We start from the raw sequence: 19,647 nt of genomic DNA on the forward strand, positions 1-19,647 counted from the left end.
AAAAAAACCCCTTGGGTTACAGGAAACAGTTGGTTAATATTAGCTAAAAATAATCATTGTATCCCAAATCATCAAATAAGAATATACATAACAGGGTTTTTTTCAGGATAAATATTATTATGTTAAAGCAAACAAGAATGAATACATAATAATGATTTATGTAAGAAAACCAAAATATAATCAACATGCTTACCAAAAGTTAAAGGAAAACACATAATTTAATCAAAAAGAGTCTTAGTAACATTTGCCAGTTTGTTTGCTAGATCAGGGGTGTCAGACATAAGGCCCATGAGCCAGATCCGGCCCATGGAGCCGCTTTATCCAGCCTGCCAGACCATCAGTGTGGATGAGCAGAATAGCCTACCACAAAATGTTGATCAGTGACAGGAGGGTGAGCAAGACCTGATACGCCCCAGTCACTCTCCAGTCACTTTGCCAGTTGCCACTGCCACAGTCCTAGCTCTCCAGTCACCAGCCCCACCTTTATGTCTTGTGCTGGAGATGGACCTGGAGCCAGAGCTGTCACCACCACATGCTCTGATCCAGAGCCAGAACTACTGCCATTGCATGTTCCAGTTCAGACCCAGAGCTGCTGCCACTGTGTGCTCCAGTCCAGAGTGGTGGCAGCTTCCTCATGCCCTGGTTCAGAGTGGCCCATAAGGAGCCCCATGGTCCAGATCCAGCCCAGGGCAGAACGAGAGTTTGAAACCCTTGGGCTAGTATTACTTCAGGGTAATGCTAAGGTGATTGAATCATTGAGAACTGATTACCCCCAGTACTGAGATCCATTACAGCATATAGACAGTGATGATGCTATAGATTAGTTTCTCCACATGGCTTTTCTGTTGCTGGAAAATAGAATAAGATGAGACTCCAGCTGATGCATTCCTTCATAGGAAATGTGCATGTGGGCAGTAGTAAAAAAAACAAGAAACTAGACAATAAAGACTTCTGTAAAAAAAAAAACAACACTATCTTTTCAGGCAAGTCCATGCTCAGGAAATGGATAAGTGAACTTGGTATTCCCCTTCTTTCACTGACACAAATGAAGCAGCTGGCACTCAATCTGAGCCATGGTTTAAGATGTTTAAACAAGATGTGTTTTATTTCAGGCCTTTTTATATCAAGGCAGAAAGCATCCATCTATAAAAGGAGGAAACCTACAGAGCATGAGAAATGAACCATAATGTATAATTCCTCTAGCCTTCTTGATGTTTGGAATTTACCTTTTCTACAAACACAGCTGATTTCTAACTAGTCACTTCTCCCTGATCCAGGTGGAAGCTGAGTTGATTGATAAGTTGGACAGCTTGGTATCAGAAGGAAAAGGAGATGAGAACTACAGGGAGCTGTTCAGCCTGCTGTAAGAAATGCCAATCTCTGTTCACCCTGTATGTTACAAGATTGCTTTGGCAAGACTATGTGAAAGTTTAAAAGAACTGGTGTGTTCTGAAATAGCAGCCATGGAGGTGACTTTCCTATGATGACAGTAAAACAAAGGGCCGCTAATCAGAGAGAGGATTTTGAAAAGGCTTACCACAATTTTTAACACACATGAAAATATAGGAAAAGCTAGTGTGTTGTTTTTTGTGTCTTTCCCTGTCTGAAATCTAGTGCTATCCTGGATAGTCAGCTGGTTAAACAGCCCACCTGTGGTCTCCACCCTTCTGATATGCAGATAGACACAGTAAAGGAGCTAGTGCTCAACCTTGTGTGACATCAGTAGGTAAAATAAGAGTATTCAGACTGTTCAGAGAACCAGATAAACCATCAAGCAGTTCAAGACAGTTTTGGGACATGTAACATCACCCTCCATTTTTTCCCTTTCCTTATCCCTGTATTTGAATGTCATGCATTAAGTTAACCCCAAATAGCTGAAAACTGCTTCCTTCATAACCTACCAGTATATTTTTCCAGTCCCTTCCAGCTGGATATTAATGCAAAGATAAACCAAGATCTGGTCTCCTGCATTGTTACTTCTGGATTTCTGAACAGTCTCTAAATCAGATTTCAGATGTCCTCACTAGATGCTGTTCTAGGTGTGAGGGAACTTATTTTGAATCACTCTGTGCTGTCTCTTGAGTTACCGGTAGATCCTGTTAATTGCTCCAGTGACTCTAGTAACAGAATACTAGCCAAATTTGCAGCAAAATCTCAAACTGGTCCCCATTTGCACATAGTTTGAAGTACGTGAACATCTATCTCTGTACACTGCTGGTTCACCAACACCCACATGTGTACATTATAGAATTCACATCTCTCCATCATTCATACATGCAGATAAATCTTTAATCTGCCCACCCATGAGTTTGTACTTAGAAAATATGCACAAATATTTTAACATGCCCTAGTGGAAGCCACTGAAAAATTGGCACCATGCAACTAAAAATAACAATTGTAGTTTGAAAGGAAGTCATGAAATGTCATTACTCCTTGAGGTCTGGGAAGAACAATGCTCCATTTTCCTTTGCTGCAGTTGATGACATCTCATACCTAATGCAGTTTACAGTCTGAAAGAAATACTGCTGATTGAATTATGTTAGTGGGTAGTGATTATGTGCATTGCAAGGAAAGACATAACTCTGAACTCAGATCTCGAAAACCCTTTAGTTCACCTTTGAAACCACATTCCATTCTCTACAAGACTCAGCAAAAGTTCAAGAAGCAAATCCCTGGAAAAGTCAACGCTGATGCAGTAGTTTATCACTTATTTCCCCACAGAGTTAATACTCTGTCAAATAATTAGTTCCACATAAGACTCTTGAGTCTCAACTGAGATCCATTCTTTACTCTGCTGCTGCAGTGTGCAGGTGAAAGAAAGTAGATATGTCCCTCCAGTTGGAAGTTCTTCCAATAAAGAAGTGTTCATTTACAGTGTACCAGCATTGGAGTTGGTGGCAGCCCTCTCCTCTGCTATCAAATGGCTAGTGAGCCGATCTGAAGGGATTAAGCTACAGAGATTAGCCTTTATCTCTTATTTTTTAAAGAATTCTTCGACTAAGATTCTGATGCTATACTTCAACATTATACCTTAAGCTGTAGTTAATTTTACAAGGCCTGCTTCAGACCACCATACAGACATGCTACCCCCACTTCTTACTTCGCAGAGCAGTAACAGGATGTTTTTACTTATTCATTTTTAAATTAAACAAATTGTGATGCCAGATGTTGATGAGATTGCTCATTAGGGACCAGCATTTATTAGAGTGTTATTGAAATTAAATGTATTACATGAAGTTAGATTCTTTCCAAAGTGTAGCTTTCCATTTCTGTAAGCAGCATTTTGGTATGCTTACAAAAGCTTGGGACACAACTCTTGCCATATACCATGTTCTCTTCCCAGTGTCTGAAGTGGGGATGTGAGGGGATAATTTACCTTTTGCTGCTAGTTTCATAATATCCTTGTCTTTGCCTCATGCTGCATGGAACAGAACACAGCTTTTTGGGCCCTATCCCAGGTAAGACTGTGATTGTGTGAGTTTTCTGTAAGGGAGAGAAAATTGCCCTAGGTGTCTTCAGGCTCCATATCATTTCTATGGAAGTCTCATGTGTTCTCTTTCCAAACAGCCTGCTGGAGAAGATTGAACAAGAAACATGGCGGGAGACTGGCATCTCCTTTGTTACATCAGTCACGCGCCTCATGGAGCGTCTTCTTGACTATAGGTAACTGATAACAACAGTACCATGCTCTGACTAAATGTAGCCTAATATTCTGCAAGAAGAAATCACTACAGAATTAGTAATGTGCCAAATGTTTTTATATTATTCTTTTATTCTTTTTTAAACTTCCAATTCTGTGTGGTATGGAGTAATATGAAGGCAAGCATTATGCTCTTGTTTTCAGGTCCTGAACAAAGATAGTGAATATAGGCTTTGGGTCATAAATTGAGAGTACTGTGTTCTTGCTTATTTTATGTTCAATCCTGATAAAAGCTAGCAATGAATATAAAGGCATGTGTTCAATTCAGATTGTGACAGTGTGGCTGAAACACCCTGCCATGAGAACCAAAAGGAGAAAACAAGGGAGACAAACTTACCAAGGGATGCCGGGAAAACCGTGGTGAGCCAGGGCAGGAAAGACGCTGCGCCCTGACCAATTAAAGAAACCAGCTGGGGCCACAGCAGATCAAAGGCTGCCGCAGCAAACCCAGCTGCCGGGGTTCGAGCCCAGGATAGGGAAAGCAGAGTGGCCAACGAAAAGAGAAAAAACAATGCTGAAAAGTAGAAGAGAAGATAGCTGGGTCAGGCAGGCAGCGAATGGAGGCTGCCATGGCAGACCCAGCTGGACAGAAAGGAAATTTAAAGGGATGTCAAGGGAGCATTTGGGGTTGGGAGGAGAGAGATGGAGATGAAGCAAGAAGAAAGAAGATGGGAGAGATTGCAGAGAGAGAACTGACCCCGGGGCTTAGAGGAAAGTTCCAGTCCCCCAACTTACCTAGTGAGAGCCAGCGAAGAGTCTGCTCGGATGGTGAGAGCCAGCGTAGAAGTGGAGGAAACTGCTCTGTCAGTGAGTCCAGTTCCAGGGGGTTGAAGGTAACCACTCGGGGAACCTGGAGGAGAATGAAGACACAATTGAGATTGCACCCCAGGAGGGGGTGAGTCCATCCCAACCCTGAAGGTAAGGGTGGAATTAGAATTAAGAAGTAGCTGTCTTGGGACCCATGCAGGGAAGAACGGGGTAGGCAGCCAAACTAAGAGGAGGACTCCAGTGAAGGGGTCCATAAGACTAAGACCGGCTCATCAACATCAGAGGCAAGTAACAACACACCCAGAACATCTGGTATGATTAGGGCAGAGTATGGGGATGGTGGAGCCCTACGAAGACAAGTCGACTTCTTGAGCCTATAACCAACCCTTTTGTCTCCCAAGAGTATTTTGACACTTCTCTCTCAAACATCAAAGATGTGGCAGGAGATTTTCCGAAGGACGAAACACTACCATCTCAGCAGGGAGACGACTTGGTTCCAGGCTGCATGCCATTGACCTCCTACGCAGATGTTTCAATTTCTGTGGTTGGCAATGAAATTGAAAGACTGTAGAACTTACTGCAAATTGATTAATTCACTCGACTCTTGAAAAGAATGCCCCATGCTGAACTTAGGAACATTCTTAAATGATTTGCTTAATCGAGGCCTGTCTTTGCTGTGTCCTGTATGCCTAGTTCCTAGCATGTAAGGTAGATATTCCATCAAGCTGAAAAAAAATCTAACACAGCACTTACTAATCTTAGTTTCACTTATTCAAAAAATTCTAACATTTTGATTGTAAAGAAACCCTTAAAACTGCAAATTGAATATAAACAGAAGCAAAGTTGTTTTTCTGCATCTGCAGGTAACTTGGAACTATAATGAACTGTCCAGTTCATCTCAGCAGGCTATTACTGCTGGAGCCAAAGGACAGTAGTTTATGTAATAGTTGGTTATATCACTACTGATCACTTCAACAGAATACCTGTGTAATGTGCTTATTCCATGGTCCCAAATTCTTTCCTATGCTCTCTCATGTGCCAGAAACTGCAATTGTTTCCTACAAATCTGTAAAAATCTGCAGCTTCCTCTGGTGGTGATAGTTGCTGAAGCAGTTAAACAGCAAAACAAGAATTGAATATGCATTCAAAAGGGAAAATATAGGGAGTTGAATTTACTATCAAAAAGGTCAACCCATGATCTACTGCACTTACGTAGTGTCTGTTTTTGTTGAATGCAGTAACAGACATCAAATGTTTAATTTCAGTGAAGCTGCAGCAGAGCTCCCAGTTTATCACACCAACATGCAGTTGAAGGATGGGCCAACACCAGAATATACAGGGCTATGGCTAGAGTTTCTTCAGCATGGCATTTGTCAGCAGCCCAAATGAATCTAAGCCAGAGGTGTAACTGGCCTGAACCATGCCCTGAGAAGTGCCCCCTTCTTATTGCTCCATATCTAGAGGGAGACAGGGCCCCCACACCCTGCTCTGTTCTGGTGCACCCCCCATTAGGCAGTGTCTGGGACTTGTCCCCCATTTGCCCATCCATTCTTACTCTACTGATCTAAGCAACGGTACTCTTGTAAGTCGCACACAGCATGTCTAAAAGTAGAATGGAGGATTTTGCTAAATGCTTCTGACAGCTCAAGTTGTCTAGCCACCAGTTAGCTGACACGGTGGGCCCCAACAAACTGTTGTGTCACTGGCTTTAAAAGTTTTTGTCTCTTCTTTGCAAATTCATATAAGTTTTTCATGTTAAGCTTAGTTAGTTCTAAAACTTTTAACTTTCACTATGCCAAGCTGTAAATCATTTCCAAAATCTGCCAAAAATGCAGAGGCTATTTCAGTATTGAAATCTGGATAAATGATGGATTCAGAGTTTTTCACGCCTCCAGTAGGTCTTTAGTGAAAGTGATTATAGGTTACAGTGATTTGATGCTTGTTCAGGTTCCTCTTTAAAATGAGAACAGCAATCCAGTCCAGTTCCTAGTTGCACAAGCAGCGCCATAATCAAAACTGGCCATCTCCACAGAAAACAAAGCTTGAAAGGACCCTGAAGAATGACTGTCCATTTCCCCCCCATCTCCTCTTTGTGTAGGTCCTTCCAGATTAGGATTGAAGCATGTTGTAGTAGCACTGGTACTACCCATACTGTACTACGTGTATGGACAAATAGAAATCTCAGTCTCTAGGGCTGTCAATTCCATGCCTTTTGAAAGCAAGAAATTAACTTCATAAATAAAATTAATTTGAGGGCTAGTAACTTAATTAGACCTAGAATATATTAACAGTTTTCCAAGAGGTGCTTTTTGATATACATGTCATCATTAACTGTTGTTTTGGCATCAAGGAGGGAATTGTGATGATAAAACAGCTTCATCTTTAGTTCAAAGGTACCCTTTAACAATCTGATTGTCTTAACTGTGTTCTACTTTTAAGGGACTGCATGAAAGGAGATGAAACAGAGAACAAGAAGATTGGCTGCACCGTTAACCTGATGGTAAGAGTACTTTATTTTTCTCTTTTTCTTGATCTCTACCTCATGGTTCCATGCATAGTTTTGAGTCTGAAGTGGAAAAGGTTAGAGAAGTTGCTATGCAGAGTTAATAGGATGTCAGCATCCCAGAACTGAAAATGTAGAAGTCTTTTTCGTTGTGAATTTACAGTAGTGTGTAGTTAAGTGATTCCACAGAGACAGGAGGTGAGAGAGCACAGCATATTGAGCAAACTGGCTCTTAGCAAAGGATATTTTTACAAGCAGAGACATTCATTTTCCCTTCATTCTGTGCTGGACATGCATTCCTCACTCATACCTCCTTATCTCTGTGTGTAGAGCTGGCTGAAGTTATATACCAAGGATGGCAAGGGAAAGAATAACAAACACACATTTAAGGGTTTTCACTTCCTTCAACACATGCTTCCTTGCTCTCATATTTGTAGGGAGAATGTAAGCCCAGTTCTTCTCTCCTTTATACTGATGCCAAATTCCATGTACTCCCACTGATGTTAGTGAAATTACTTCTTGTTGTCACAAGATTAAATGAAGATTTGGAGCTATTCTCTCATATCAATGCGTTCTTTCTATAAGATACACATAACTTCTGGAACTAGGAGGTGAAGTGTCTTAGGGTTATCTTTTTGAATGCTAAGTTTCATGTTTTTTTACAGAACTTTTACAAATCTGAAATTAACAAAGAAGAGATGTATATCCGCTACATTCACAAGCTGTGTGACATGCACCTACAAGCTGAGAACTACACAGGTAAATAAGTTTGCTCTATGCAGGATTTATTATTGGAATCCAGGCCAGAGGAGTGGAGTCTCCCAGCATTTGTTTGTAATATCCATTGAATACTTTTCTAGGAAATATTTTGAAGATTACCTACTGCAGTTGGCAGAGTAACAAGCTTTGCAGGAAAATGGCATGAGCACACAGAAGCACACTTGTGTTCCATAACCCACTTCATAATGGTTTACATTAACCTTCTCTGAAATGAGAACTGATCCAGAAAGCATAGTTTTTTGTTGTTTTTTTTTTTAAAGGCGAGGTTTAAAATAATTAGATGTCCAACTAAGTTATCTTGGTAGTTCTAAAGCATCCATCCCTCAAGGGTAAATTTGTAGGATCTAATTCATAATTGCTCAGATTCTGTGTTTCTACATGCCTTGAATCACAGGCCTCAGTATTAGCATTTACACATGCCAGTACTTGACTGTGAGTATACAAGGGCACAGTAAACAGGAGGCTGGGATCCAAACCAAATGAACATCTGTCTCTCAGTGCACAGTGACTGTGTGCCAAAAGAACATAGCTTTTCATTGTTTGGTTTTTCAGCATTTTGCCTAACAGTTCTCGCACTTTCCTGAAAGATGAATAAAATGAAAGGATAGATCCTGATATCTTCTAGAACTATTTCCCCCTCTTCTCTTTAGATAAAGCACATTTAAAGCTGTTTTAACAGGCTTTGAGGGGTTTTCTTAAAAAGGAAGAGTGCCCATGTAATGGATGGCAAGCAGTGCCTTTCACATGGAGCTGCAGCCTTTGGACAGTTCCTGTTTGCTGGAAGAGCCCAACTAGTAAACTGCTCAGGAGAGAGAGCAGTGCTGATGTCTGCAGCCACATTTTCATGCCCCCTTCTCTCAAAATTGCCTCAGGTAGCTTCAGCCTCATCTGTATATGGATTCCATTTATAAGTATTTTAAGGGAACTTTAGTTTTTCCTAAAGATTCCATAATTAAGATTACTTATGCATCTCTTCTTCTGTGTGTGCATATTGTTATACCATTTTAATTATATAACATTTTCTCTCCAGCTAAAATGATATATCAGTGCAATTTTTACATACCCTTAGAAGCATATTTAGTATCTTCTGCTGTTCTCCATTTCTTTGCATAGGCCAGACAGAGTCCACAAAGCTACTTATAAAAACTATACAATAAAAGTTGGAAGAAAATAACTATGTGCTGCAGTGAAATAATAAGTTATAAAAGCATCTGAGTAGACTTCTGATTCATACCCCAGAATTTAAGTACTACCTCATCTAGTTACAAAAATAAATCTTTTATTTTAACAAATGCCTTTATAATACAATGTATAATTGCAGGAAGACTCTCCAGAGCATGAATTCTAATGTTTTAATTCACTCTGTTGCCTAGAGGTCATGCAGCTTTTGGTTTCATGTAATGCAGTAGGTGTGTATTAATTCCCCATCATTCAAGCCCTATTGTTTCATATCACTAATCAACTTGCTCTGATGGCTTCTAAGAAAGAGTCTGGTCTGTAACTAATGCAAGCAAGTGAAGAAGGTGATCTCCAAACAATAACTCAAGGAGGAAGAATGCTGAAGGGACTTTGTGGATGATGCCCCTGTTCTAATGTTCAGGACTGATAGAAGCCACAAGCATTGTTAATCATGTAACCTATCCAGGAGGCTTGTATAAGAGCTGGAGAAAAGTTAAGGGCACACAAGGAAATGAATTATTAAATCAGCAGAAGCCTGATATATTGGTATGTTTATACCTCAGTAGTAAGATACAGATCTATTTCAGACTTGCATATATCTTCATAACTTGGTGATCTAGGAGTCAGAAAAATACTGGAGATGTGATAACATGAACAGCAGTAAAGAATCTCTTCCCTTCAGTCATCAAATGATCAGAGAAATGTAATGAATAGCAAAATTAGACAGCAGTTGCAAAAAACCATCCATACTCCCAGCTTAGCTGACAGGAGAGAATCCATCACCTTTTTCCCCTGTGTACCCAAGACACGTTATCCCTGTTACACGGAAGCATTTAATTGTTGATCCACTAACCAAGTGGCTTCCATCTCTCTGATTTGGCAGAGATGAGTGCCTGGTTTTCCTCCACTGTATTCATTACTAAGTTATTCTATATATACATTTTTCATCATAGTTTGCTTAACACATCAAGTGCAAATCAAACCTATCAGTTGTATTTATTTGCAGTAATTTACTCAGTGTTTCTTAATGATCTTCCAACAGAAGCTGCATTTACATTGCTTCTGTACTGTGAGCTGCTTCAGTGGGAAGACAGACCTCTGCGAGAGTTCCTGCACTACCCATCTCAGTCAGAGTGGCAGCGTAAGGAAGGGCTGTGCCGGAAGATTATCCATTACTTCAACAAAGGGAAGGTATGCCAGTAACCACTCTTTTCCAGCAGTTTCCTTCCCCATCCCTGACTTACTGATGACCTGTTTGCCAGTCACTTCTGTCGAGTAGTATGGGTATTAAAGGATTTTATATGACCAGTTTTCTTTCAGCATTGTAACCTAGGCAGAAGGGAAAGAGTAGTTGAACAAAGGGATGAAGGAGGCTATGCATAAAACTCACAAGTAGTTTAGGAAGCCTGCAGGAAAGAGGCCAACAGATTTTTGTGTCTTCAAAACATCTCCTGAATCAGCTGGAGTGATTGAGAACTTTCTGAAGGCCGGTTCCTCTACATCTAAAAATGCCTTTAATTTTGTAAAAGACTCTAAAAATTGCTATTTACATGTTATGATTCATTTAAAGATTTGGCTGGTTCTGGGCTGCAAGATTTAATGTGAATGTCAGTGGAATATAAGAGATTCGAGGGCACACATCTACTCCCATGCCCTCGTGGACTGGTGGCATGCAGCAGCGTGCAGTGGAGGGAGCCCCACTGTGCAAGTCCCACAGCTCCCTACCCCAGCTGGGCAGCTTGTCCCATCCCCAATCCCTCCCTTGCTGTGGGGGCGTTGATCTGAGCCCCCCTCCACATCTCTTCCCTCCCTACTGCGCCCACTACAACACACTTACCACCTGGAGGCAGCTCTGTCCAACATCCTTGAGGACTTATGCCTGTGTAATCTATGGCTGAATCTCCAAATCAGCGCCGAATCTTCGGATCTGAATTGGCCGAATCGAATCGGGCCAATGATTCGAATCAAATCACTGTTCCTCCAAATCGGCCTAATCTGAATCCGAATCAAACACTTGCCACTTCACACAGGCCTAATTCCTAGGTCTTAGAACCTTATAGAAAGACTGATGGAATTCTCTGAGTTTTTAAGGTTTTGTTCTTTAACCAGTAAGAACAGTGACAATAAACACAGATACAGTAATCCCATGCAGAGCATGGGGTTAACATTGCAGTTTGTTCCTTCCTGGTCACAGTTGATGCAGGACCTGTGCTTTGGCAAAGACATATACCCTAGATCTCTTAAAAAGGGAAAAGCCGTCTTCTGCTTGTTTGGGGAAGGGGCGTGCCATGTTGACAAAGAATGTGTTAATTTAACAAGGATGTGCTTAATGTTCAGAATCTTCTTGGCATTTAGTAATATTGATTAATTCCCCCTCTGTACAGCTTTACCTATTTTCAGGATTTAATAGACTATATCTCAAATATGCATCAAATGATTAACTTCGCTCATATCTGAAGCTACCTAATTAAGCAACAAGAGTTCTAAGAACATATAAAGAAGTTTAAAATGATGTCAAAATGGGATATTTCATATCAGGTTAAAGATCAATATGCTAGATGTACTGTAAATTGTATGAGACAACATATCAACATTACTGCTGGTTCTTTTATTATTACTATGCTCCTAGTTTTCTTCCATGTGGATATATTCAGGCTTGTCTATGGATATATGTCTTCTTTATCTTAAACAGCAAGGGCAAAATTCTGCTTTGCCTGCTTATGTATCCAAGTCCCAGCCATATTTTATTCTGCTTATGCATATGTTGTTCAAGATTTCACCCTGCATATAGTGCGTAAATTCTATGTAAAGCTGAAAAGCAGCAGGAAGAGGAGAGTAGAGGAGTGCCTTCCCACAATTTAGGCCATTAGCCAGGTTACAGGCCCCCAACACCCTGAAGGGATATGAAATTCCATTTCTATAGTCCTGTTTGGAGAATCAGCTTTGTTATGCTGTTAAAAAATCCACAGTTGTTAAGCATAGGAGAGCAGAAAATGCAGGAGAAACATAAAGGAAACTGATAAAGAGAGCCATAATATCCTGCATCAAGTAGTGTAGAGATTCTTTTTTTAATGAAAGTGAATGAAAATCTTATCTGCACTCATTACTATTAATTTTCTAGTTACTATACAATCTTAGGATCAGATTCTGATGTTCATGTTTATACTGATATTGCTCTCAGTATAGTATTCTCCTGTATACAGTTGAAATATCTATCTATTGCTGTCATTAGTCCAGTAGCACAACAGACCCCAAGCAAGATTGGGGCCCTATTGTACTAGGCTGTGTGCGTAAACATAGTAAGAAACAACCTTCTCCCAAAAGACTTATGGCATAAATACACAAGAAAGACTATCAGCATACAAAGCTTTTATCCTCCTGGCTTTTCCCAACAGTTTAAAAAATAAGAAAGCAGTCTTCTCTCTCTTTCTTCCCCTTTCTTAATACATACCAGTGGGAGTGAGAATTTGAAGTCAGTAAAATTTGTGTCTAAGAGAAAGCTTGTATATTATGTAAACATCTTAGTTAAGGAAATTTAAATGAAAGAAATGTATTTTGAATTAAACTCTGAATGTACTAAGGTCAGGAATCATTCATCTTTTTTGGAAATAAGTTCAGTAATATCACTGTAATTCCTGTGAAAATTCTCCCTACATTCAAGACTCATTCCCATTGGTTGACAAGTTCAGTGCTTCACTGGAAAGTAGCAGTCATGGTGTTACACAATTTACCAATTGCTTGAAATGACAAGCAAGACTTTATGAGGGGGATAGTGCAAGATGCCGTGTTTATTGATTAGAATATTCAAAAAGAGTGCTCATTCATTCACACACACTTGCTCTTCAGATGTTGTAGTTACCAAAGTCCGTTGCTCAGCACTACACTAGGTGGCCAGCCTAAGAGTACAAGATGAGGAGCGGGGCCTCATGCAGACATGTGTCTGTGCCCCAGTGAAGTATGTGGTGTTACCCAACCTCCTGCTGCTAAGTCTCTCCTCTTTATAGGGGGTATCAAATTGGTATTGAGTGATCAGTTCTACCTTTCTTGACTTGGTGCCTTCTTTGTTAGAACCCCAGTAATTTTCCACTCCGGCAAACAGATGAGTTTACTCGGCAACATTCTGAGTGTTGTCCTTCAGAGCATCTGGCATATCTCAGAGCCTCCTGGTTATCTCTTTTCTTCTTGCTGTGTCTGTTACAAGCTGTATCTTCAGCCTATCCTTGGAATTCTTTCGTCTTTTGGTAACCTGTTTGTCTGCACATCGTTCTTTCAATATTTTCCATTCGCTTCACACTCATTCATCTGTACATGCAAACTATAGTCTTACAAAGCAATTGTTATTCATCATTTATACTCTATAATAACTATCTCAAATTGCTACAATGGGAGGTCATGATAAGGACGGGAGGAGTCAGATAGTTGCAGGATTGAGTTATATTCTTTATTCCATGGGATTTTTTTCAAGAGAGCAGAGTAGCTATGTAGAGGTTTTCTTGCATATCTGGTAAGTATTGTGTCTCTCTTTGGCTAGATATACTTGATCCTGCTTCAGCAATATTATGAAGTCCTTCCCAGCCCTATATGTGTATGATTCCATAATTCCAATTACCCAGTCTGATTAATTTTTTATCAAGAAAAGTGATATAAAACCCCTGACTACATAGGTTTCTATTAGCACCAAGTTGATAATGTACATCACAAAGTTTCTGTCTCTAATTTGAATATCTTGAGTAGATGTCCATATGAATCCTAAGTCAAGATCCCATGGCACTGCATTTTAGGTTTCTTTGCTCTTTGGTTTAATCTCTAATGAATACTAATGTATTTTCCTTTTCTTAAATATTAAGTGCTTTAGTTGGGGATGAGAATTCTACTATTTCTGAGTCTGGTTTACTTTTGCAGAGCTGGGAGTTTGGAATCCCCTTGTGCAGAGAGCTAGCCATTCAGTATGAAAATCTTTATGATTATCAGAGCCTCAGCTGGATTCGGGTAAGTGAAATCAGCCCCTTTCCCTCTAAGCTCTTTATCCTTTCCCTAGTCAATACTGCTGCATTGTCAAAGGATTCTGAATTTAAAATCCCCAAGATACTACTTTTCTCCCAACTAACCATACTCCTTTCTGAGAGTAGAGACAGACATAGCAGTTGTGCTGGCATCAAAGGGTACATGACCTCTGATGCATGTTCCCAACTGAGTCAATTTTTTTCCAGTTTTTTTTTTTTTGGGGGGGGGGGGGGGGTTGTTGTTTTTTTTTTTGAGACCTAATGGTTAATGCCCTTTTTTAGAAAGGTTAATATACCATATATCCTCACATATACCTATACCTTTCCTCCCAGAACCAGCTAGGGAAAATTGGGATGCACATTATGTGCGAGAAAAAGGGCTCCCCACACATTGAAAAATTTCATGGTGGAGCAGATGTGTAGAGCTCTGGCAGCATTAATCATCACAGCTCTGGGTTTGACCCAGGACATGGCCCTGGACCCAGCGTGCTAGGTCCAACCCCAGACACTGGCTCTGGAGCCACATGCCAGGTTAGACCCACCATGCAGCTCTAGAGCCAACATGCAGCCCTGGACACGGCGCCTGGTCTCAGGCAGCTCTAGAGCCTGACCAGACCCTGGTGTGCAGCCTCCCAGCCCCAGCACATGAGCTCTGGAGACCCCAGACCTAAGGTTCTTACCTGTACTCCAAGGTAACATTTTTTTTCTTCTTGAAGTCTTCCAAAATAGGATGTGTTATATTCTGAAGTATGTTATATGCAAGAAAATACGGTATTCAGGAACCAAAACCAGCATCTTAACTTAGAGTTCTGTGGCTTGGCCAAAGCTGCCTTGTGCACAATGGTCCTGAAAGCCCACTGTTGACGTACATGTCAGCTTTATTGTCATAGTACTGACAGGTGGGAAATAGAAGAGGAGGCTGTAAAGCTCTCTTTCCTTCCTCCAAACCACTTTTCATCCCTGTTATACTTCTGCATGTCCAAAATTTCAAATGGTCTAGTCCAACTCCACTTCAGTCTTTTCTTGACCTAAGTTACCTGCTGCAGACAGTGGAGGTGATATGATATTTTGGCCAGAAGGTGCTGCAGAAGCTACACTTTTTGGAGAGAATCTGGTTAGATCAGGGAAATGGGAGTCAAGAGACCTAGGTTCAAACCTCAAGGTTAACAGTAATTAACTGCAGTTATGTATTCAGATTGTACAAGTAAATTTTCTTTCATTGGGGAAAAATAGGATTCTCTCTGTTTTTGTCTCCCAAAATGCAAAATGGGCATGATTAAAATTAAATATTTCACTAAGATTTTGTTTAATTATTCAAATACTATAAAGTGCTTTGCAATCCTTTCATGAAAAGTACTATATTAATGCAAAATATTAAAAAGAGATGCTATTGTGGTTTAAGATCCTGCAAGTGTAGCAAGAAATCTCATATTGCTCACCTTTTCTATCCACAGAAAATGGAAGCTACGTATTTTGATAACATCATGGAACAGCAGCGCTTGGAACCTGAATTTTTCAGAGTTGGTTTTTATGGTCGGAAATTCCCCTTCTTCCTGCGAGTAAGCTGGTTTAATACAAAGTGCAACATAGCAACCTGGTTTTGTGGGGGAGAGGAATGTTGTGGCATCAGTTCTTCTGATGAATGTTAAAAATAAGACTTGCTTGAAAAAGAACAACACTGATTAATCCAACTGGGAGGCATTTTGTGTCATTTCCACTGGGTTTTCTGCTGCCCTAGGGCTGTGTACTTTAATATTTCATGTTGTTTGTAACTCTCAGGAATAGTCAAGGATAGCTGCATCAGCACCTAATGTTTGGGACACTTGAAGCTGGTTTGTGGTTTGCACGCAAAGAGACTAAAAATAAACAGGCACGGAAAATTTTTAAACCCAGATGGGAAGGTGACCATATTACATGCTGAGTGCTGTGAGGTGTGCAGTTTGGCATGTCAGTTTTGTACCTACAGCAAAGAAACAGATAGCTTGTTATATCTGCTTCTGTAAAGCCAACTTGCAGGGTAAATTCAAGAAGTTGGACCATTGGGAATAGTTCTTGGTGAAAACAGATTTTCAAGTTCATAGAGTTACAAACCCATATCGGAAGCCTGATATATGCAAATGTGTGCCTTTGAAAACCTGTTAGATTCAGCTTAACTTCTTCACTAATCACAGCACACGGTTGCAGCTACTCAGCCCTGTGTACTTACAGACTTCCACCACTTCATATCACATCAAACTTACAAAAGCGTTGAATAGGATACAGAGCCTAGTACTGGGCTGATGGACTTTCGTTTACCTGTACATTAGAATTTTCAGAGATATTCAATCACAGGTATAATAATTCACTAATATTGCTTCTTTTCTACTTGAAAAGGCATTGAGCCTGATTGTTTGCTGGTGTACATAGGTCATTTGAGTTTAATGTTGATTTTTAAGAAACAGGTTTAACTCCTTATTCTAATAGAGAAACAACCCTAAAAGTGGGGTGGAGCTCTGTAGGCTTGTCCGTACTGATTGTATTACTGGTTCAGATGTGTGGAATTTGTGTGAAAAGTTTTGAGTAGATACAGCCCTATCCAACTGTGTTGACAAGCTAGCTTGTGACAAGCATTCAGGTTCTCTTAAAGGGAAAGTATAGTAAGAGATGGCAAGAAGCATAGGAGAAGAGGAGGGCAAAATCTTATTACAGTAAGAGTGCAGAGTTCCTTTGGTTAGTAATATACACATTTTGTAGGTTTCACATTTTTAAGGTGCAGATACTTTGGGAGAAGTTTGTACAAGAATTGAAATTGTGGTTTATAGGTTTTTTATAAGAAATGTATTTTATGGAGAGATTGAAGGCGAGAAGGCAGGTATGAATTGGTCAGAAACAAAGGCATGAACTGCTGAAAAGTGGCATAGAACAAGAGAGAGAGATGAGATATGAGGAGGGAAACAAAATGGTTGCCAGGCATGCATTTTGAATGAGAAAAAGGAGCTTAAAGGAGGCAGAAAAATGGGAGTTGTAAATTTAAGCTAAACTGTGCAAGATCTTTATTGAGTTTGAATTTGTTGTGGAAGATGAGTAGGAGTGGGTGAAAAAATCAGAAGAGATTACAAATGTTACACTACTGAAACAAAAAGATGATCAATAATGACGAGCATTTAACGGGTGTCATGTAGAAAATCTTACATGACAAACATGATTACTCAGACTCAAGGACCATATAGAAAAACCTAGCAACATTCAAAAAGATAGCAACAAAATGCAAAATTGCCAACCCTTTTATGGAGATCTTCAGAGAAAATTACCTCAGTGTCCCATTTTACAACTGGCAAGGAATATTTCAGGAAATGAACAATAACCTAGTCAGCATAGCAGAGACAGCATGCCTAGGATATAAAGCTCCATAAGATAACACCACCTGTCCTTCAATCATGGACCTGTAGCTTGTGGTTGGATAGTATGTATGTATAACAGTATTCCTGATTTTTAATTGCACAACAATTATTCTTGGTTACATTCTATAATTCAGCGTGGGTATTGCTGCTGGTGACATTAATGGCAAACAGAGTGTACATAATTATAATCTCCATTAATTCTGTAATTATATTCCATAGCAGTGTTTCTGATAGCTGATTAATAGTGTACCAATCTCAATAAAACTCACCCTCCCTCTTTCTTTCCCTAATGACCCATACTGTGTAGACATTTCAGAGACTGAGCCCATTAGCTATTGCATGTGCATAGATAATACAATAATGTGCTTGTTGGAAGCTAATCTAAAAAAGAATAAGATTTTTATGGATTTCAAATAAGACATATTCAGAAATTCTCAGTGATCAAATGGTACCCAGTTCTTGTCTCTGTTCTCCGTGACTGCAAATGTTTAAAGCAGGAAATTACCTTGCTCCCTTCCAAATCTTCCAATTTCATGGCCGTGAATTCGGCATCTATTTCTAGCTTGGCTATTTACAGCTAGCTAATTAAAACCCTATGGGTGTGTCCAAATGAGCATGCACATGCAGTTTTCAGTGCCCGCCTCAAATCTGTTTGAGGTACAGCAAACCACACATAGTGCACCATGCTGCTAATCAGATCCCAGTGAAAAAAACTAACTGCCACTAAAAGCAGTGTGGCACATGTAGCAGCAGTGCCTGCTGCCAGAAACAGAGCCTGGCCAGCTAGAGCCATTTTCTGGCAACCGCCCATGCTCCAAGCGGCTGGCTTCGCACTGCTGGTGCCCCAGGAGACCCCCCAGGACCCCAGGTAAGGCTTCTGGGGCCCCTACCCCACCCAGATGAATTTGTCATGCATTGGAGACCACATGCAGGGGTGTACCCTGGGACAAAAAGGAGCAGCATGTATTTGTCCTGTGGAAAACACGTACCACTGCATGTGCACGCTCATCTAAATGCACCCTATCTGGCTTCTGTATTACACAAGTTCATGTAAGGCCTGACAAACCACATTTTGAGAGTATTCATTGGCTTTTGCAGGGAACCATCTTTATTAAATGTACCTCTGGTGTTTTCAGGGCATTATTTTTTTAATCACAATAATTTGATATATAGGTATAGAATATCCTGGACTGATGCAAAAACTGTTACATGTCATTAGGAGACTCATCTTTAGGATATGGATCCACTTCAAAGTTAATAATAGTTAGGAATATTGAGCATTACACAGAAAAACAGTCCTGACCATCAGGTAATACTCTTTCCAGTTTACCAGTTGGAGTAACGGATATGTGGCATATGACATGTCACAGTTAGATATTTATATTTTGGTATTTTTGCCAATACAATAGACAAGAAGGTAAGTAATAAGTTTTGCCAGTTTTGGTCCAAAGTCAACAACCTGTGCTGAAAGTCAACAATCTTTATTTGTATTCTTGTGCTTACAGCATAGTGCTAGATCTGTCATAAACACTTGAAAAAGCCTATTATTTTCATTGTGTTGGAGTGATGTTGTAGCTGTGATGGTCCAGGAATTATGCAAGAGGCAAGAGTTTTTGTGGGTAACATCTTTTATTGAGCCAACTGCATGGTTGGGATAAAGTTGGACAAGGTTTTAAATGCAATGCATCCTTATTAAGGTCATCAGATGACCTGATGAGTAATGGCTAGCATTTGAAAGCTTGTCTAACTTTATCCCAGACACATAGTTGGTCCAATAAAAGATATGACCCACAAAAATCCTTGCTGCTTGTATTATTTTCATTGGTAATTTTTATACTTTTTAAAGCTCAGCCACTTTAAATAAAACATTTACATTTGCCATAGTAGGACAAAAACACATATTTAATGTATTAGCAGTTTGTTTTTGTGTATCTTGTATATTTTGTTATGCCAAGTATGAGACATAAGGCCCAGACACACCACACATTTACTTTTGTGTTGAAAAGGAGTGGACATTTGACATATAGGATACAAAGATATTGCGTAGTAGAGTGTTCCAGTGTAGAGTTATCCCAGGAAAAACATCATTAAAATATATCACTGTAAGGTAAACTGATTAGGAGTCTTGCATCCATAGTTATCTTGAGATGGCTGTTTGTTCACTGCAAGCCTTCATCTCCACCTGGTGGTAAAATACCATAAAAGTGTCTATGCAGCACCTAGTCTGAGATAGCTATCTGTCTGCTTTGAATCCCAGTATAATTTACATTGGTATATGAAACTATTGTGAATTACTTGAGTGTTAATGTACCACATGTCCAGGCTCATATTTTA

At 40.0% G+C, this 19,647-nt stretch overlaps 1 protein-coding gene across 8 annotated transcripts in view; it reads left to right on the forward strand.

Moving 5' to 3' along the window:
• Positions 1-19,647, forward strand: part of DOCK3 (dedicator of cytokinesis 3) — a 664,549-nt gene that overhangs the window by 585,104 nt on the left and 59,798 nt on the right. For all 8 annotated transcript variants that reach the window (XM_059715389.1, XM_059715393.1, XM_059715390.1 and 5 more), the window contains exons 33-40: positions 1,278-1,363; positions 3,432-3,458; positions 3,568-3,663; positions 6,908-6,968; positions 7,637-7,730; positions 9,973-10,121; positions 13,833-13,919; positions 15,388-15,492. In XM_059715389.1, coding sequence (XP_059571372.1) covers positions 1,278-1,363; positions 3,432-3,458; positions 3,568-3,663; positions 6,908-6,968; positions 7,637-7,730; positions 9,973-10,121; positions 13,833-13,919; positions 15,388-15,492 — 705 coding nt within the window. The remainder of the gene's footprint in view (positions 1-1,277; positions 1,364-3,431; positions 3,459-3,567; positions 3,664-6,907; positions 6,969-7,636; positions 7,731-9,972; positions 10,122-13,832; positions 13,920-15,387; positions 15,493-19,647) is intronic.

This window comes from Alligator mississippiensis, chromosome 12 (genome assembly GCF_030867095.1).
Source record: "Alligator mississippiensis isolate rAllMis1 chromosome 12, rAllMis1, whole genome shotgun sequence".
In the NCBI taxonomy this organism is placed as follows: domain Eukaryota; kingdom Metazoa; phylum Chordata; order Crocodylia; family Alligatoridae; genus Alligator; species Alligator mississippiensis.